The sequence below is a fragment of the Halichoerus grypus genome, chromosome X (assembly GCF_964656455.1).
Source record: "Halichoerus grypus chromosome X, mHalGry1.hap1.1, whole genome shotgun sequence".
NCBI lineage: Eukaryota > Metazoa > Chordata > Mammalia > Carnivora > Phocidae > Halichoerus > Halichoerus grypus.
The window spans coordinates 772,421-792,398 of record NC_135727.1 but is presented as its reverse complement, the minus strand read 5'-3'; the positions used below and the strand labels follow the sequence as shown (position 1 = coordinate 792,398).

Genomic DNA, 19,978 nt, shown 5'->3' with positions numbered 1-19,978 from the left:
AAGGTGGCTATTGTCACTCATTTTTGCATGCACAGAGTAGTTCTGCAGTTTTCTATATGCCATAGAGAGCCTCTCTTCCTGACTTATACTTCTGGATATCTAACTCTTACCACTTCCCAGATTTTACCAATTGGCATTGTTTCAGCAAGCCAAAGAAGTATAGGCACAAGGCATGGACATCTGGAGAATGAATGCTGCTGCTCTGGAAGGAAACTTTCATGTGTAGATCCTGGTCTCCAAACCCCAATCAGTCAAAAAAAAATTGAGCACTCACTCCCCACAGATGTATATACATCACTGATGTATAAACCATATACTACATGCCACTGTGCTGTCACAAAATATGAAAAATGAATATGGAAAAGGAGAGATTGTTAAAGATATATAATTATAGAGCAGATGTTGTTTCTTTTGTTTTGGTAACTAAATATTTTTATTTGACATCACATTTCAATCTCATATATTTGTGTAATAATTAAAAATGACCCCTCATGATGAACTTTTCACAACTGCATGCTAGTTCAACTGATCCCCCTTTCATTCTCCACTTAAAATCCAACTCTTTTTTTTTTTTAAAGATTTTATTTATTTATATGACAGAGAGAGACACAGCGAGAGAGGGAACACAAGCAAGGGGAGTGGGAGAGGGAGAAGCAGGCTTCCTGCGGAGCAGGGAGCCTGATGCGGGGCTCGATCCCAGGACCCTGGGATCATGACCTGAGCCGAAGGGAGATGCCCAACGACTGAGCCACCCAGGCACCCCTAAAATCCAACTCTTGCTTTGTTGTAACACCACAAAGGAAAGAACTGCTGGTCCTTGAGAGCAAAATGGGGATGTGTGTACATAAAACCTAGTGGGTGGGTTCTCCTTACATCATGGTTTGTATGGCAATGTTTGTTTTGGTAAATAGGATAGAAAAGGGTAAGAACAGAAAAGAGGGCCTCATTATAAAAGAAACACAAATGCATTTCAGTGCCCCAGGTAGTTTGAACTGCTGAGCCAGTAACCCAGTGCATTCTCTCTGCCTGGTTACTGACAGGTGTCAGGGTCTAGAATCTGAGGGTGGAAAGGAAGCTCAGGCACCACCCAGCCAGCCCCCTCTAGTTTCTGGCTAATGACAAGGTTCAGGGAACTTGGGTGAATGGCTGGACAGGGGCAGGAACTCAGGCTCTCCTTAGTACTTGGTGTCAAACTCATTTCCTGGTCCTCTGCATAAACTTGGGGGTCTGTGAACCGATGCTTTTTCAGTCTGACTAATGTCAGAAACAATTCAGTTTTCATGTGTAAGTTTCCTCTGCACAACATTTGTAGTCTTGGTTGTAATTCTGATGAGGGCAGTTTCCATCTGTCACTCCAAGTGAGTGCACTAGGCTTCAGTGTCAGTAGAGCTCTTTTCATGCTGTTTCTCTCTTCATCTATAGCTTACATAACAGCCTGTTTTCAAATTTAATAATTAGGTCAATGATTCTTGATTTATTTTTAAAAGATAAAACTAAAGACAGTAATAAGGCCAAGGAGAAATGGTGCAGTTCTAACATCCCAATCTGAAAGGATTTTTTTCTATATTACACAGAGGAATCTAGCATTAATAGATACTCAGAAGTAGCATTTAAGGATGAAGAGAAGAAGGTTTATGTGGTGGACACCAAGGACCCTCAACAGAGAACTTTCTCAGCTTAAATTTTTTCTCATTTTTTAAATTGTGGTAAAACACATAAAACATCAAATTTACTCTTAAACATGTTTAAGTGTATAATTCAGTGGTACTAAGTATATTAATATTGTTGTACAACCATCACCACCATCTATCTCCATAACTCTTATCTTGCAAAACTGAAACTCAATATCCATTAAACAATAACTTGTCATTCTCCACTCCCCTCAGCCCCTGAAACCACCATTCTGCTTTCTGTTGCTATGATTTTGACTATTCTAGGTACCTCATACAAGTGGAATTATACAGTACTTGTCTTTTTCTGACTGGCTTAATGTCCTTAAGATTGATCCACATTGTAGCAGGTGTCAGAATTTTCTTCATTTTTAAGGCTGAATAACATTCCATTGTATGAACAGATCACATGTTGTTTATCCACTCATCCATAAACAGACACTTGGGTTGCTTCCATGTTTTAGCTATTGAGAATAATGCTGCTATGAACATGGGTATACAAATATCTCTTCAAGATCCTGCTTTCAATTATTTTGAGTATATATCCAGAAATGGAACTGATGGATTATATGGTAATTTTCAAAAAGTTTTTAAGAGTCACCATCCTGTTTTTCACAGTGGCTACACCATTTTATATTCCACCCAACAGTGCAGAAGTGTTCCAATTCCTCTACATCTCACCAACACTTATTTTCTGTTTTTTGTTTGTTTGTTTGTTTGTTTGTATAATAGCCATCCTAATGGGTGAGAGATTGTATCTCTTTGTAGTTTTGATTTGTATTTCCCTAGGTGAGTTTGAGCATCTTTTCATGTGCTTATTGGCCATTTGTGTACTTTCTTTGGAGAAATGCCTATTCAAGTGTGTTTTGTCCATTTTTGAATTAGGTTGTTTGCTTTCTTATTGAGTTTTTCTTTTTAAGTTTTTTTTTAAAGTGATCTCTACACCCAACATGGGGCTTGAACTCATAACCCTGAGACCAAGAGTCGCATGCTCCTCCAACTGAGCCAGCCAGGCACCCCTTTCTTGTTGAGTTTTAAGGAGTTCTCCATATACAGGCTTCCCCTGCTATCCAAAAGTAGAATATGCCTATGAAACCTTTTGTAAGCTGAAATGGCATAAAACAAAGAAGCAACTATCATTTTGTAAAAGGCACAATCCTCTTCAGATTTTTTTAGTTAGTGAAAACAGGTACTAAAGTAGGTCTTTTGTAAAAGCAGTGTTGTAAAGCAAACTTACAGATAGTGGGGGAAACGTGTACTTTGGATATTAATCTCTTAGGTATTTTAAAAAAGATTTTATTTATTTATTATATTAGAGAGAGAGAGAGAGACAGAGAGCGTGAGTGGGGGAAGGGGTAGAGGAAGAGAATCTTCAAGCACACTCCCTGCTGAGCATGAAGACCGATGTGAGGCTTGATCTAATGACCCTGGGATTTTGACCTGAGCCGAAGGCAGACGCCCAACAACTGAGCCACCCAGGTGTCCCTTTATTGGTGCTTATTGAGGCTAAGTATCTGAATAGTTTCCTTGAGCAACTGTGACATATTAGGACATTCACAGCAGCAGGAGCAACCTACAGCATTTCTTTTTTATTTTTCTTTAACATAATTGATTAGTTTTGGATCACAAAATACAGGGAAAGCACAAGGGCAGTGCCTGAGACCCCTTGGCTGTACTTCCCAGGGAAGTTCCAGATGAACTACCTCTGTACAACACCAGGCTTGGCCCTCAGCATCCTCACACCCTAACAGCTGCAGAGTTTAAACACACCCCATTCACAACACAGGGCTCCCCTCCAAACATTCTCCAGATCTCTTGCCAACAGTGAAATAGTTGTTCCAACTATCAATTTCTTAGAACTCTTAGAAATGAGCAGGTCACAGGCAATTATGCCTCAAAGCTCTTAAGAGTTTTTTTTTTAACCTTTTAAGAAGGTCTTTCTTAATTAACAGCAGTGACTAAAGCCCTTTCTGTGTTCCCAGCATTCTAAGCCCCAGGCGGCGATGGAGGAAGGGCAGGCCAGGCCAAGCATGAGGAATAAACAATTTTATTGCGCTCAGACCAGGAGTCCATGCGTCTTGAGGACCTCTGTGTATTTATCAATTTTCTTCTCCACATTCTTTTTGGCCTGTTTCTGTAGCCTCATGAGCTGCTGCTTCTTCCGGTAATGGATCTTGGCCTTCTCCTTTCTCTTCTCCTCCAGGGTGGCTGTTATGGCCTGGTACTTCCAGCCAACCTCGTGAGCCAGGCACCCGAGGTAAGCAAACTTCCGTGTAGGCTTCAGGCGCACCACCTTGAGGGCAGCAGGAACCACCATCTGCTTTTTCTTGTTGTAGGGTGGCGGGATCCCATCAAACACCTTGAGGTGGTCCAGGGCAGCCTGGCCTTGCTTGGTCTTGTGTCGCAGCATGCCTCGCACTGTCTGCCAAAAGATGCGGCTGGGTCCTTGGAAGTGGTAGGGGCCACGGAATGGGCTGGTGTTCATGCGCTTGTGGAGGAAGACCAGGTACTTCAACTGGTTTCTGTAGAAATTGCCAAAAATGTTGATGCCTTCACAGCACACAACTACAACCTTCCGGCCCAGAAGCACTTGTTTGGCCATGATGGCCGCCAGGCGGCCCAGGAGATGGCCTCAGCCATCGAGCACCAGGACCTGCCCCTCCACCATCTTCAGCAGCCGCCTGGGCTACAGCATTTCACTCCATTCCAGGGTTCCCAGGGCACCCAAGAAAGCACGTCATGGGAGCAGCTCTGCCAACCCTATGCCATGACAAATGACTTTCTGTACTGACTGAGGGCCAGGGGCTGGCGTACTGATAAGGAAATGCTCCCAGTAAAAGGACTTGATTTACAGAGGAAGGAATGAGGATCTGCATGGACTAGTGGGCACAAGCAGGCTGTATGAGCAGGTTGTCAGAGACCCATCTCATTCATTCCTGCTATACTGGTACCTCTACTTCAGATTACATCTATGGTCATGTAGGGGATCCCTGATGACCAGCTGCTAGTGGCGGAAGAAGCCTGAGCTTTATTTACAGATGGGTCAGCTTGATATGCAGGTGCAAGTCAATGCTATTGGTTGTGAACTTTGTGTAGAAAGAGAAATGGCCCAAGGTTCAAATATATACGGATGAATGGATATCAGCAAATGGTTTGGCTGTCTAGCTGGGGGCCTAGAATTAATAGGATTGGGATATCAGGGACAAGGATATCTGGGGCAAAGACATATTAGTGAGTGGGCACAAAATAGAAAAATCTCCATATCATATGTTAATGCCACCAGGGTGCATCTAATGACTGGAAATTAACATCAGCCAACCTCTGCATGGGCCACCCCAGTGCTGGCAAAATGTGAGATAAGTGGCTATGGTGGCAGGAAGAGAATTTATGCAGCCCCAAAAGCATGGGTTCCTGCTAAGGCTAATATACCTAGTATTGTCCCTGAAAGTCCAACCTGCCAGAAGCAGAAACCAATCCTGAATGCACAATACTGCCGTCCACCGTAGAGACCAGCCAGCTGGTCAGTGGCAAGTTGACTGCATTGGACCCCTTCCCATTGTAGAAAGGATAACAGTTCATTGTGATTGAGACACATATTTAGTCTTTCCTGCCTGCAAGGCCTTGGCAAGCCCCACTGAAGGCTTACAGAGGGTTTGATGCACTAATGTGGGATTCCATATAACATCATGTCTGACCAGGGGACCCACTATACAATAAAGGAGGTGCTGGAGTGGGCCCATGACCATGGCATCCATTGGCTTTATCACATGCCACCCCATCCAGAAGCTGCCAGACAGAGTCCAGTGAAATAACTTCTTAAAGCACAACTGAAGCTCCAACTTGAAGCCGGGGCCCTGTGAGAGCTCCAAGGTGCTGTATATGCACTGATGCAAAGATGGTGGCAGCAAAAGAAGCTCAACTTACCATCACCCCACTGTGACCTTTCTGGGGAGTCTGTGCCAACCCTCCCTACAGCTGTGAGCTCCTAGTGTACAAGATTCCCACAGTGAAAATGCAAAAGTCTCACTGAATTAGAAACTAGGGGGCCACTTGGGGCTACTCATACCAAAGGGGCATGGGCCAGAAAAGGAGCCCCAAGGGCATGATTACAAGGTGGGGGGGGTCGGGGTGCTGTCACACGCAGGGCGGGCACAAATGTGCACCAGCCAAGGGCAGCCAACCACCTGAGAGGCATGGAGCAGGCCACTGGGAGCTGAAGAAGCTGCCCCCCTCCCCATACAAGCGAGGACATGGCAGGTGAGTGGGTGGAAGTCGTGGTGAAGACAGAAATGGGATGGTTCTGGGAGTCACGGCCTGGCCGTGCTCACACCCGCACCACAGGCACCAGAAACCACCCCTCCCTTTCCGAAAGCAGCCCTTCCCCCACAGGTCCGTCGCAGGGCAGGCCACGCCCCCTTCCCAGGGCAGGTCACAATATTATCTGGTGCCCATACCACCATGTGCACCCCTCTGTTCAGTCCATCTGTCCCACTTCCTGGCCACTTTGAGAATTATGCCCTTCTACACTCATCAACTCGTCCCTTTTTCCATTTTGTTTCCTTGGTTCTGCAGAGTCTACTCCACCCAGTTTCTCCAAAGCTTCCATCAGTTTGTTACAAAACTGAGACCCATGTCAAGAGACAGGTATTTTGACATTCGCTAGCACAGTGCTTCCACTTTAATATTTTTTACTAAAATGAAAATATAAGACACACAAAATGTTTACTAGAGCAAGAGCTTGGAATAGCCTAGAGGGAACAGGATCAAGAGCACACAGAAACACTTTTTTCTCCCTCTAAGGAAAGAGGCAAAAATCAGAGGCAAAAGAAATAAGGTTGTGGGACAGAGAAACAGAAGGCCTAGGCTCTAGTTTAGTGGGACATGGTCCACAATAGGACTCCCTATTCAAAGGGACATTCCTAAGAGCATCAGCACCTTCCAGATATGTGATTCAGTTCTGAGATGAACGTATTTAGGACCTTTTCTATTAGAGTGAATAGTTTCCACTGGTGCAGAAACATGTGATGTATGTGCCTGTGTCAGTTTCAGGGTAATCTGCACAATAAGTGACAAAATGTTCCAGGGTTCATGGGTTTTACTCCTTCCTAACTTCTGTGGGATTTTTGTTTGTGCACTTCCCTTGGGATTTGATATATAAATCTTGCCAAATATATTTGGCAACAATGTCCTTCACATGAACTGTTCTTTCACATTTTATCTAAAAAGAATCGGAAAACCTATTATATTCCCTGACCTTTGCTTAGAAGAAGTTGAGCAGCTGCAGGAACAGATAATATAAAACTGAATTTCCCCAGATGTTTATTTCAAAATTTGGCAGAGGTTGTCAGGATGTGTCCAGAGTCAGCTTATCCCGTTAATCAGTATCAAAATAATCTAGGCTATAAAATGGTATCATCAAAAAAAAATTCTATCAACTTTTTCCTGGTAAAAATACATGTGACTGCTTGACAACAACAGAAAGCTGGATAACAAATACATCATTTTCTCCATTCAATTCAATTTTACAGTTATTCACTATACTACAGGCTACATGCTAGAGGGAAGCTACAATACAAAATATAATGTACTAAGTACAATTATTTTAATAATTTTTAACAAGACCTACATTAATGGATAAGTGGCTAATTGTCCAGTTAGAGATCAGACTACTGACCATCTGGACCTCTGCTTTAGGGTCATTAACACTGCACAACTGCAGGCTATATAGACTGTAGAAGGAACTTGAATCCATTCCTCATACCACACACAAAAATTAATTCAGCATATCAAAGACCTAAATATAAGAGCTAATATTGTAAAACTCTTGGGAGCAAATATAGCTATAATTCTGTGTGACCCTGGATTTGGCAATAGTTTCTTAGATAAGACATCAAAAGCACAAGCAACCAAAGGAAAAAAATAGATTAAACTGGACTTCATCAAAATGAAAAACTTTGTGCTAGGACAGAATATTTAAAATGAGTACATCTGAAAATGTATCCAGAATATATACAGAATTCTCAAAACTCAAAAGTAACAAGACAAACAACCCAATTTTAAAATGGGCCAAAGCTCTGAACAGACATTTCATCAAAGGAAATATAGGAACAGCCAATTACACATGCAAAGATGCTCAGAATCTTTAGTTATCAGAGAAATGCAAATTAAACATACAGTGAGATACCACCACAGAGTCATTAAAATGACTAAACTTAAATACTGGCTGAACTTAAATACTGGCAACATCAAGTATTGCCCAGGATGTGTTGTAACTGGCACTCTCATGTGTTGCTGGTGGGAGTATAAATGGTACAACCATTCTAGAAATCTGTTGGCAGTTCTTATGGTTAAACATGCATTTCCCATATGATCCAGCAATTTCATTCCTAGATATTTAACTAAGATAAATAAAAACAGATGTCCACACAAAAGCTTGTACAGGAATGCTCACAGAAGTTTTCTTTATATTAGCCCCCAAACTGGAAACAATCCAAAGGTCCATAGGGCAGTGAATAGATATACAAATTGTGATGTAGTCCCATAATGGAGCAGTAATCAGCAATACAAATAATAAAATTACTTCATGCAACAATCTGGATGAATTTCCAAATCATGATGGTAAAGATAGAAAGCCAGACACTGAAGAGTGCATACTGTATGATTCTAATGATGTAAAAGTCTTAAACAGTCAAAAATGAATCCAGAAAGCAGCTTGTTGCCAGGGGCCAGGTCAGGGTAATGAGACTCACCGGAAAGTTGCAGAAGGATTGATGTAAATGTTCTACATGTTGATTAAGGTGGCGGTGATGTAACTTGTATGCATTTGCCAAAACTTACCAAATTGCATATTAAAAATCTGTGTGTTTCATTTTATGTAAATTATACCTGTGGTAGGCAAAATTTTGCTTCTTTTCACCTTTCCCCTTTGGTGTTATGCCTATGAATATGTTATGTTACATAGTTAAAGAAACTGTGGATGGAATTAGCTGTAGCTAATCAGCTGGTCTTGAGAGAGAGAGATGATCCTGAAATATTTGGGTGGACCCAAAGTAATCATAAAGGTCTTAAAAGTGGAACAGGAAGGCAGAAAAGGTCAGAGAGATGTGGTGGAAGTTGAAGTCAGAACTATTTAAAGCATTCGAGAGACTCAATACACTCTTCCTACTTTGAAGATGAAGGGCCCTACATGGAACTTCAGAGAAGGAACTGAATTCCAGTAATGATGGCAGCCCTGTCAACAACTTGATTTTGGTCTTGTGTGACCCTGACTAGGGTGCCCAGTCGAGCCCACCTGGCTTCTGAACCACTAAAATTATAATAATAAATTGGTGTTGTTGCAAGCTGTAAAGTTTGAGATAATTTGTTACACAGCAAGAAGAAACTATTATGATACTCAAAGTTGATCCAATTATAAAGAAATAACTTGACAAGCAAATAAAAATGCAATTAAAGTTCATGCTCCTAAATGAAGCTGGTTCTTTGAAAAAATTAATGAAATTGATAAACCTCTAGCCACACTTATTAAAAAGAAAAGAGAAAGGACCCAAATAAATAAAATCACAAATGAGAGAGGAGAGATCACAACCAACACCACAGAAATACAAACAACTGTAAGAGAATATTATTGAAAACTGTATGACAATAAATCGAAAACCTAGAAGAAATAGATAAATTCCTAGAAACACATAAACTACCAAAACTGAAACAGGAAGAAATAGAAAATTGAACAGATTCATAACCAGCAAAGAAATTGAATCAATAATAAAAAATCTCCCAACAAAAGTCCAGGACCAGATGGCTTCCCAGGGGAATTCTACCAAACATTTAAAGAGAGTTAATACCTATTTTTCTCAAACTATTCCAAAAAACAGAAAATGAAGGAAAACTTGCAAATTCATTCTATTACCCTGATCCCAAACCAGACAGACTCCACTAAAAAACAGAACAGGCTCCACTAAAAAACAGAACAGGCTAATATCCTTGATGAACATGGATGCAAAAATTCTCAATAAAATACTAGCAAACCAAATCCAACAGTACATTAAAATAATCATTCACCACGATTGAGTGGGATTTATTCCTGGGTTGCAAGGGTGGTTCAATATTCGCAAATCAATCAATGTGATACACTACATTAATAAAAGAAAGGATAAGAACCATATGATCCTCTCAATAGATGCAGAAAAAGCATTTGACAAAGTACAGCATCCATTCATGATAAAAACCCTCAACAAAGTAGGTTTAGAGGGAACCAAGCACAACATAATAAAAGCCATATATGAAAAACCCACAGCTACTATTATCCTTAATGGGAAAAAACAGAGCTTTCCCGCTATGGTCAGGAAGACGACAGGGATGTCCACTCTCACCACTGTTGTTCAACATAATACTGGAAATCCTAGACACAGCAATTCAACAACACAAAGAAATAAAAGGCATCCAAATTGGCAAGGAAGAAGTCAAACTTTCACTATTTGCAGATGACATGATACTCCATGTGGAAAACCTGAAAGACTCCACCAAAAAACTGCTAGAACTGATACACAAATTCAGTAAAGTCACAGGATACACAACATACAGAAATCTGTTGCATTTCTATACACCAATAATGAAGCAGCAGAAAGATAAATTAAGGAATCAATCCCATTTACAACTGCACCAAAAATAATAAGATCCCTAGGAATAAACCTAACCAAAGAGGTGAAAGACCTGTATTCTGAAAACTGTAAAACACTGATGAGAGAAATTGAAGATGAAACAAAGAAATGTAAAAAAAAAAAAAAAAATTCCATGCTCATGGATTGGAAGAACAAATATTGTTAAAGTGTCTATAGCACAGAGGACATTAGAGGAAGGAAGGGAAAACCAAAGAGGGGAAATCAGAGGGGAAGACGAACCATGAGCAACTCTGGACTCCAGGAAACAATCTGAGGGTTTTAGAGGGGAGGATGGGGGGATGGGGGAGCCGGGTGATGGGTATTAAGGAGGGCACGTGTTTGTAATGAGCACTGGGTGTTATACGCAAACAATGAATCACGGAACACTACATCAAAAACTAATTATGTACTGTATGGTGACTAGCGTAACATAATAAAAAAATAAAGTAACACTATACCACTTCAAAAAAAATGTCTATAGTACCCAAAGCAATCTACAGATTTAATGCAATCCTTATGAAAATACCAACAGCATTTTTCACAGAGCTAGAACAAACAATCCTAAAATTTGTATGGAGCCACAAAAGACCCCGAATAGTCAAAGCAACCTTGAAAAAGAAAAGGTTAAAAAGGTTAGTATCTACTAGATAGAACTTATAAAACTCAACACCCAAAAATGAATCATTCAATTAAAAAATGGACAGAATACCTGAATAGACATTTTTCCAAAGAAGGCATCCAGATGGCCAACAGACACATGAAAAGATGCTCAACATCACGGATCATCAGGGAAATGCAAATCAAAACTACACTGAGATATCCCCTCACACCTGTCAGAATGGTTAAAATCAACAACACAAGAAACAGGTGTTGGTGAGGATATGGGAAAAGGGTAAACTGTTGGTGGGAATGCAAACTGGTGCAGCCACTGTGGCAAACAGTATGGAGGTTCCTCAAAAGTTAAAAATAGAACTACCCTATGACCCAGCAATTGCACTACCAGGTATGTACCCAAATACAAAAATACTAATTCAAAGGGATACATGCACCCTTATGTTTATAGCAGCATTATCTACAGTAGCCAAATTATGGAAACAGCCCAAAGTGTCATTGACTGATAAAGATGTGGTGTGTGTGTGTGTGTGTGTGTGTGTATATATATAAAACAGAGCCATCAAAAAGAATGAGATCTTGCCATTTGCAGTGACATGGATGGAGCTAGAGAATATAATACTAAGTGAAGTCAGTCAGTCAGAGAAAGACAAATACCCATATGATTTCACTTATATGTGGGATTTAAGAAATTAAACAAGCAAAGGAGAGAAAAAAGAAGAGAGACAAACCACGAAACAGAATCTTAACTACATAGAACAAACTGATGGTTACCAGAGGAGAGGAGTGTGGGGAGATGTATTAAATAGGTGATGGGGATTAAGGAGGGCACTTATGGTGATGAGCATCGGGTATTGAATAGAAGTGTTGAATCACTATACTGTACACCTGAAACTAACATCACACTGTATGTTAACGAACTGGAATTTAAATAGAAACTTTAGAAAAAGAAAAAGAAAAAAATCATGATCCTAAATGAAATCCAAGAGGATATTACAAACTACTGTAAATAATGAAAAGAAAACTTCATATCATAACCTGTGTGATACGCAAACATTGTTCTCAGAGAAAAACGTATAGCTTTAAATGCCTTCACTATTAAAAACAGAGGACAAAGGAAAAATAGCACCACTTTTCCTTTTTTTATAACATCACTTTTCCTAAGGTATTAGAAAAAATACAGCACAATAAGCCGAAAGAAAATAAGAGATCGTTGAAAAAGATAAAATCTAAAAATAAATATTAAAAAATAACTGGGGTGGGTGGTGCCTGGGTGGCGCAGTTGGTTGAGCATCCGACTCTTGGTTTCAGCTTGGGTCATGAGATCAAATCCCATGTCGGGCTCTGCGCTCAGCAGGAAACCTGCTGCAGATTCTCTCTCCCTCTCCTTCTGCCCCTCCTGCTTGTGCTCTCAAATAAATAAATAAATCTTTAAAACAATAACTGGGAAAAACAAAGAAACTTGGAAGCTCATTGTTTGAAAAGAACATCACCAACAACAAAATAGACAAATCCCTTACAAACCTGTTTGTGGATAAAAGATAAATAGCAAAGATATAGTAATTTAAGAAAAAGAAAGGGCGGGGCGCCTGGGTGGCTCAGTCGTTAAGCGTCTGCCTTCAGCTCAGGTCATGATCCCAGGGTCCTGGGATGGAGCCCCGCATCGGGCTCCCTGCTCGGCAGGAAGCCTGCTTCTCCCCCTTCCACTCCCCCTGCTTGTGTTCCTGCTCTCACTATCTCTCTCTCTGTGTCAAATAAATAAATAAAATCTTAAAAAAAACAAAAAAGAAAGGGCATATAATTTAGATAATGTGGCAACAGAATTGAAAAAATAAAGTGATTACCTGTACAAATATAAAATTAAAGCTGACTTCAAAAAAAGTTGAAACTTGATTTGACTAATTTTCATAGAAGAGCCAGAAGAGATGATTAAAAATATTGCAAATGTCACCTGGAGCAAATAGACTCATAAATGAGTCTTACCTTTTATTTATTTTTTAAAGATTTTATTTATTTATTTGAGAGAGAGAGAGCACGAGCAGGGGGATGAGGAGCAGAGGGAGAGGGAGAAGCAGGATCCCTGCCGAGCAGGGAGCCCAACGTGGGGCTCGATCCCAGGACCCCGGGATCATGACCTGAGCCGAAGGCAGTTGTTCAACCGACTGAGCCACCCAGGCTCCCCTTATCTAATTATTAAACAATAGATAATTCTAATGTTATTTGAGCTATAAAAGAAAAAGATGGAGCACTCATCAATTCATTTGATAAAACCAGCAAAATTTTAATACCAAAATCTAGTAATAGTCAAAAATAAAGCTATAGATCAATCTCACATAATAAAGGCACACAGTGTTTACCTCTATAGTCCTCTGCTCTACCAGCTGAGCTGTCAAAGGGTGGTATTGTTCAAAGAAATATTCATTGTTCAAAGAAATATTAGCAATAATCAAATTATAGGAATATTAGATTGTACTCCAAGAATGTAAGCTTATTCAATATCAGGAAATCTATAAATATAAACATAATCCATTTGTCAATCAACATATTAAAAAATAAAACTTAGATGATATGAGATGTTGAAGTCATTTCTAATAAAAATTTTTATGGCAGTGCGCCTGGGTGGCTCAGTCAGTTAAGTGGCTAACTCTTGATTTCTGCTCAGGTCATGATCTCAGGGTCATGGGATCGAGCCCCATGAGCCCCACGCTGGGCTCCATGCTCAGCAGGGAGTCTGTTTCAGGATTCTCTCTCCCCCTCTGCCCCTCCTCTGGCTCATGCTCGCTCACTCTATCTCTCTAAAATAAATAAATCTTTAAAAAAAATTTATGGCAAATTGGAATAGAAGTAACAAAGACTATTTATGAAAAACAAACAGCAAATATTATTCTGAATAACAAAATATTAAGACTATTTCAAGTAAAATCATGGAGTAGACAGGAATGCTTGCTTTCATCACTAATATTTAACATTTTCTTGTATTTTCTAATAAATTCAGTAAGATAAAAAAGAATAGGTTATAAACATTGGAAAAGAGCTATAATCTGTCTCATTTTGCTCATTTTAGGTAAAATTCAATACTCATAGAGACTCTAGTGTAAAATTACTAGAATTAATAACAGAATTCTGTAAGGTAGCTAGATTCAACATGAATATAAACAAACAGATAGTTTTCTTTATTCTGGTACTAAACATCAAGAAATAGAAATAAGAGAAAACATTTTATTAACAATGGCAACACATTTATAAAATGCATAGAGATAAATATAATAAATTGCTTACATTATATTAATAAAAGTTTCATAAAATTCCAATTAAAATCACAACAGGACTTGGCTCTTTTTAATTGGAAGAAAATTTAAAATTTTTATATGGAAGAATAAAATGCCTAAGAAATGCTAAGAAAGGTAGGGGTGCCTGGGTGGCTCAGTCAGTTAAGTATCTGCCTTCAGCTCAGGTCATGATCCCAGGGTCCTGGGATTAAGCCCCACACTGGGCTCCCTGCTCAGCAGGGAGTCTGCTTCTCCCCCTCCCTCGGCCTTCCCCCCTTCCCTGGCTTCTGTGCACATGCTCTCTCTCTCTCTCTAATGAACAAATAAAAATCTTAAAAAAAAAAATAAATGCTAAGAAAGGTTAAAAAAAAAAAAAAAGAGCAGCGAGGACTGATTTCACTTACCAGATATCAGAAGATATAATAGACCCATTGTAATCCAATCAGTATGGTATTGGCATAGCAAGACAAAAGTAAAGTAGTTCAATGAAGAAGGATAATGTGTCCAGAAATACCTAACAGTATGTATGAAAATTTTATATGATGAATGGGTTTATTCAAATCAGTAGTAAAAGATGTATTATTTGATAAATGGTGCCATTGCCATAGGCTATTGATCTAGATGGAAATAAAACTGCACAGATCCCACTTCTATACCATATATAAAAATAATTATCAGATGAATTGATGACAAATGTAAAAAACAAAACAATAAAAATCTTGCAAGAAAATTTGGGAAATACACATACAACCTTGATACGCAGAAAACATTTTTTTTTTTTTAAGATTTTATTTATTTGACAGAGAGAGACACAGCAAGAGAGGGAACACAAGCAGGGGGAGTGGGAGAGGGAGAAGCAGGCTTCCCACGGAGCAGGGAGCCTGATGTGGGGCTCGATCCCAAGACCCTGGGAACATGACCTGAGCCGAAGGCAGACGCTTAACAACTAAGCCACCCAGGTGCCCCAGGCAGAAAACATTTTTAACCAACACTGGCCACTCTGAAGATATGAAAGAAAAGATAGATATATTTGAGTATAAATTTTTTTTTAAGTTTTAGTAAAAGTTATGAACAAGTCAGTAGACAATAGGTCTTGGGGGGAAATTGCACTATACACTAGTATGTTAATGCAGTATAACAAATAATTAACATTTGTGATAATAAAAGGGTTTTTGTAATTAAAAAAGTAAAAGAGCCCAAAGAAAAATGGGCAAAACATATGAATAGTCAAATCTCAAAATATAAATGCAATAGCCAACAGGCATTTGAAAAGATGTTCAACCTAAGAAATAAAAGGAATGCAATTAACGATCCAGCATCACTCTATACCTAACTAAATTGGCAAAAATTAGAACAAGATAAAACTTATTGATATGAGAACAGGGAGAAGGGCACTCGCATATGTTGATAGTAGAAATGTTTGAAGAGTTCTGGCCTTTCTGGAAATTATTCCCTTCATTCCAGTAATATCCCTCTTGAGAATCTGTCCCATAGGAATAAAAGCACCAGTATGTAATGAATGACCAAAAAGTGGAAATAATACAGAATCTTATGTAGTCATTAAAATGAATGAATTGGGGCACCTGGCTCAGTGGTTCAGTTGGTTAAGTGTCCAACTCTTGATTTAGGCTCAGGTCATGATCTCAGGGTGGGCGCTAGGCGTGGAGCCTGCTTGAGATCCTCCTCTCTCCCTCTGCCCTCCCCTCCAGTCCCTCTCTAAAATAAAAAGAAAAATGAAATGAAGCTATGCTAACTGACTTAGAATTCTACTAGGTGCTAACGGGAGAGAAACGTGTGTGTAATATCCCATTTTTGTAAAACAAGAATGACCGAGAAAACCTTTATTTGCATATATATATATATATGTGTGTGTGCATGAGTATATATTATCATACTAGGGTTATTTGTTTGGGAATAGGCAAGAAGGGGGCTAATGTAGAAGGAAGATGGGGAGCCAAACAGAACAAAAAAAGACTGTAGCGTATGACATGATCACATTTAATATTTACATTGCCATTATATATGTACTGGGGTTAAATCTTTATAATACACATTTAAAGAAAACAAAACAAAATTAAATTATTTCAGCATTCAATTCAATAAGCAAAACTAGATCAGCAAAATGAACCAAAGGAAATCAGGAAGAAGGAATGAATTAATGAAAGTAAAAGCAGAAATTGATAGAAACAAAAGATGGTTCCTGACAAGATCAACAAAATTGAGAAACTTCCCAGAAACATTATTTTTAAGAGAGTGAAAGAGGACTTACATAATATAAGAATGAAAAAGGAAATATAATTACAGACACAGAACAGTTGAACATCACAAGACTAGTATGTGACTTGAGAGCAATACATTCTCAAATTCAGAAAAATCTAGACTGCTTTCTAGAAAAATATATATAACCAAATTTGACTGAAGAAGAGGCAGAAAAATCCAAATAAATTGATGATCATAGATAATATTGAAAAAATCATTTAATACTAGTCTCCCAAAATGTACTGGAACCCAAAAAAGATGAAAAGCTTCTGAACTCATGGCTAATACCATTCTTTTTTTTTTTTCCTTAAAGATTTTATTTATTTATTTGAAGAGAGAGACACAGCAAGAGAGGGAACACAAGCAGGGGGAGTGGCAGAGGGAGAAGCAGGCCTCCCGCCGAGCGGGGAGCCCGATGCGGGGCTCGATCCCAGGACCCTGGGATCATGACCTGAGCCGATGCGGGGCTCGATCCCAGGACCCTGGGATCATGACCTGAGCGGAAGGCAGACGCTTAACGACTCAGCCACCCAGGCGGCCCTGGCTAATACCATTCTTAAACCAAAACTGGGCAAAGGTATCAAAACCACACCACACCCACACAGGAGAACTACAGACTAAAGTTGTGTGTAATACTGATGGGATCTCATTGTTCTGTTTCTCTGTATGGAAGCTTGGAGGTAGGCTGAGGGAAGTTTTGTTTTCTCTCAGGCTCCTTGCCTCTTCGTTCTCCCTCTACTGTCTAGTTTCCAAAGTGGCAGCATGTGACAAAGAGAAGCAATGGACAAAACATAACAACATATCCACAAATAGTTCACATCTGTGAAAAGGACTGGCAATAAGCACCCATACCTTACCTCAATAGTGCTTTTTCAGTGCTTAACTACCATCACAACCATCCTAACCTGACATCTGCACCTTCCTCCAAACAGTCACATCCTCACAATCCTGACCGGACCCTATAGAACGTGCCTTTACCTTGTGTCCACGTGCAGCTCACTGAGCAGTTCACTTTGCATATAGTCCCAGGACAGTTCCACTGCACCCAGGTAGTATCTTCTGGTGGCACTAAAGCTGAATGGCAAAAGGCACAGAAAGAAGCAGGTAGAGAGTTCTGTTTGCATGGCTCGTATTGCTAGAAAATGTTCAACTGGAGAAACAAAAGATTAATTCTTCTCTAAAATATCTTCAGCTCCCAGGGAAAAAAAAGGTAAATTTTCTATGATTTAGTGAAAAGTCCCAAAATTTTTGCTGTGAATTTTAGGGAACTTTACCTGCTGGATGTTACAGCAGCATCAGCAGTAAGCAGTAACAGATAAGATTGCTTCCTTTTTAGCAGTGGAAAGCAGCCACAGGAAAAGAGAGGTGGAGCTAAATCTTAACCCATTCACTTTTGAGAGTACTAAGGGCACAAGAATGCTGCTTTCATCAGAACCTTTAAGGAAAAGAAGAGAGAGAGGGAGAGGTCAAGGTGAAGAGGAGCAGCAAAAGAAGCTCTGGATGTTGTTGGAAATTCTGGAATCCACTTGCACAAACAAGAGTAACCAGTATTCTAATAGTCTCCTTGTTTCTACCCTTGCCCCTCACACAGCCACCGAGTGACTTTTTAAAACTATAAAGTAGATCGTGTCACTCCTTCACTCAGAACCCTCCACTGGCTTCTGACCTCAGAGTAAAATCCTAAGTCTTTACCATGGCCTAGAGCATCTCCCATGATCTGCATGTCCTTTTCCTTCAGACCTCTGTGGTCTCACGTCACTATGGCTACTGGCCTTCTTGCTCTTCCTTAAAAACCAAGCACACTCTTGCACTTAGACCTTAGCACTTGCTATCCCCTTTACTTGAAACATCTTTTCCCCAGATCGCCACACATTTCCACTTTCACATCTCCTTCAAGTCTTGACTCAAATCCTGCCTTCGCAATGAGCTTAAACATGAACCACCACATTTACGTTGTAAACTCTCTACCCCCACTGGCAGTACTGATATCCCTCCTGGCTTCATTTTTCTATGTAGCACTCATAACCATTCAGCATCCATGTATTTTTTTATATTGCATTGTTGTTACCTGATGCTTCTTAACGTTGTTTGCGTTTGTCCCAGGTATAGGATAGATCTCCTTACATCAAAATGTAGCCCTGCTGAGCTCAAGCAGAGCCCCTACTCAGGTTAATGTTTATCAGGGGGAATGAGGGCCTCAAAGTATAGGAGATAATAAGAAGAAATTTGACCAGGGTTGCTATAAAAAATGTTATCACTAAGAGTCCAGTTCTGCAGAAGTATGAATGTGCCTGGGAGCAACTGCTGAGGTGTTGTCCAGCTTGGAAACAAGCAGGAAGAAGTCCCTTTCATAAACATTTGCTGAGACCTTCTCTCTGTCACCCACCAGGATGCAGAAATAATAGCTGGCATGTACTATATGCCAGGAATTGTTGTAAGTTACTTTAAGGCAGCTGCTATTCTTGTCTTCATTTTACAGGTGATGAAACTGAAGCACAGAGAGGTTAGGCAACTTGGCCAAGATCACACAGTTTGCCAAGTGGTAGCATTCCAACCCATGTAATCCGACTCCATACTCACGCTCCGAACTCCTATGCTATACTTCCATGCACTGGGTACACAGCATTGAAAAATACAAGCAACTGATGTAATTAATACTTATCACACATAAGTACCTCATAACAGTATGTTATAAGGTGAAATAAGTGCTGTGCACAAAAGGAAAGTAAGCAGGGGAAGGCAGGATATACCAGGCTGCAATTTTAAAGGAGGATGGTCATGGAAAATCTCACCGAGTAGGTTACGGTTCAGCAAAAGGAGTTTGGCTTCTCTACTGAGGACAATAGGGAGACATGGTAGGCTTCTGAGTAGAGGAGGGCTGTGATCAGAATTACCTTTTAGACCAATCTTTCTGGCCGAGGTGGAGAGAACAGACTTTAGGCGGATAAGGGTAGGAGCAGATCGACCTGTTAACTTCGGGCAAGAAATGATTGTGAGTTGGGCTAAGATGATAGCACTGGAGGGTGAGAAATGGCTGGATTCACTGTGAAGCGGTTATCTATGGGGCTTTGCTGATGAACTGGATTTGTAGCATTGAGAGAGGCGTTCAAAATTAAGACCAAAGTTTTTGGAATGGTGAACTTGCCATTAACTGGGATAGCGTGAGGGCGAGAGGAGTAGCTTAGGGGTGGGGGGGAGTGGGGAGACGTGCCCTGAAACATAGTTAAGTGGCTCCAAAGGCATTCTTACTTATTGCAGTGGTTTTTTAAGTGTCCGACTTTCTCTACTGGAACAAAGTCGGGCACATAGCAAGCACTGATAAATATTTGCTCAACGTTTACATGAACTAACACCGCAAGCCAGCTTTATTTTTAAATAAAGTAATGGGTAAAAGAGTCCTTACTAGGGAACGGCACGGTGGCGGTCGCGTCTCAAGAAATCTTCTAGGTGAGAGCCTCCGTCAGAGCAGGCTCTCTGCGCACGCGCGTCTCGGCGCACCTGCTGGGCGGGG

General features: G+C 40.1%; 1 protein-coding gene and 1 pseudogene across 15 annotated transcripts in view; both read right to left on the bottom strand.

Moving 5' to 3' along the window:
* Positions 1-19,944, bottom strand: part of F8 (coagulation factor VIII) — a 128,539-nt gene extending 108,595 nt beyond the window's left edge. For 10 of the 15 annotated variants that reach the window (XR_013444558.1, XR_013444561.1, XR_013444559.1 and 7 more), the window contains exon 1: positions 17,446-17,790. Coding sequence is in view for 9 of the 15 variants with exons in the window: in XM_078064126.1 (XP_077920252.1) it covers positions 17,446-17,591 (146 nt within the window). In the remaining 6 variants the exon portion in view is untranslated. Of the gene's footprint in view, positions 1-17,445; positions 17,866-19,870 lie in introns of those variants that run through there. The other 5 variants (XM_078064128.1, XM_078064130.1, XM_078064129.1 and 2 more) reach the window with 3 other exon arrangements.
* Positions 3,702-4,369, bottom strand: LOC118532597 (large ribosomal subunit protein uL13 pseudogene; annotated as a pseudogene).
* Positions 19,945-19,978: the final 34 nt, after the last annotated feature.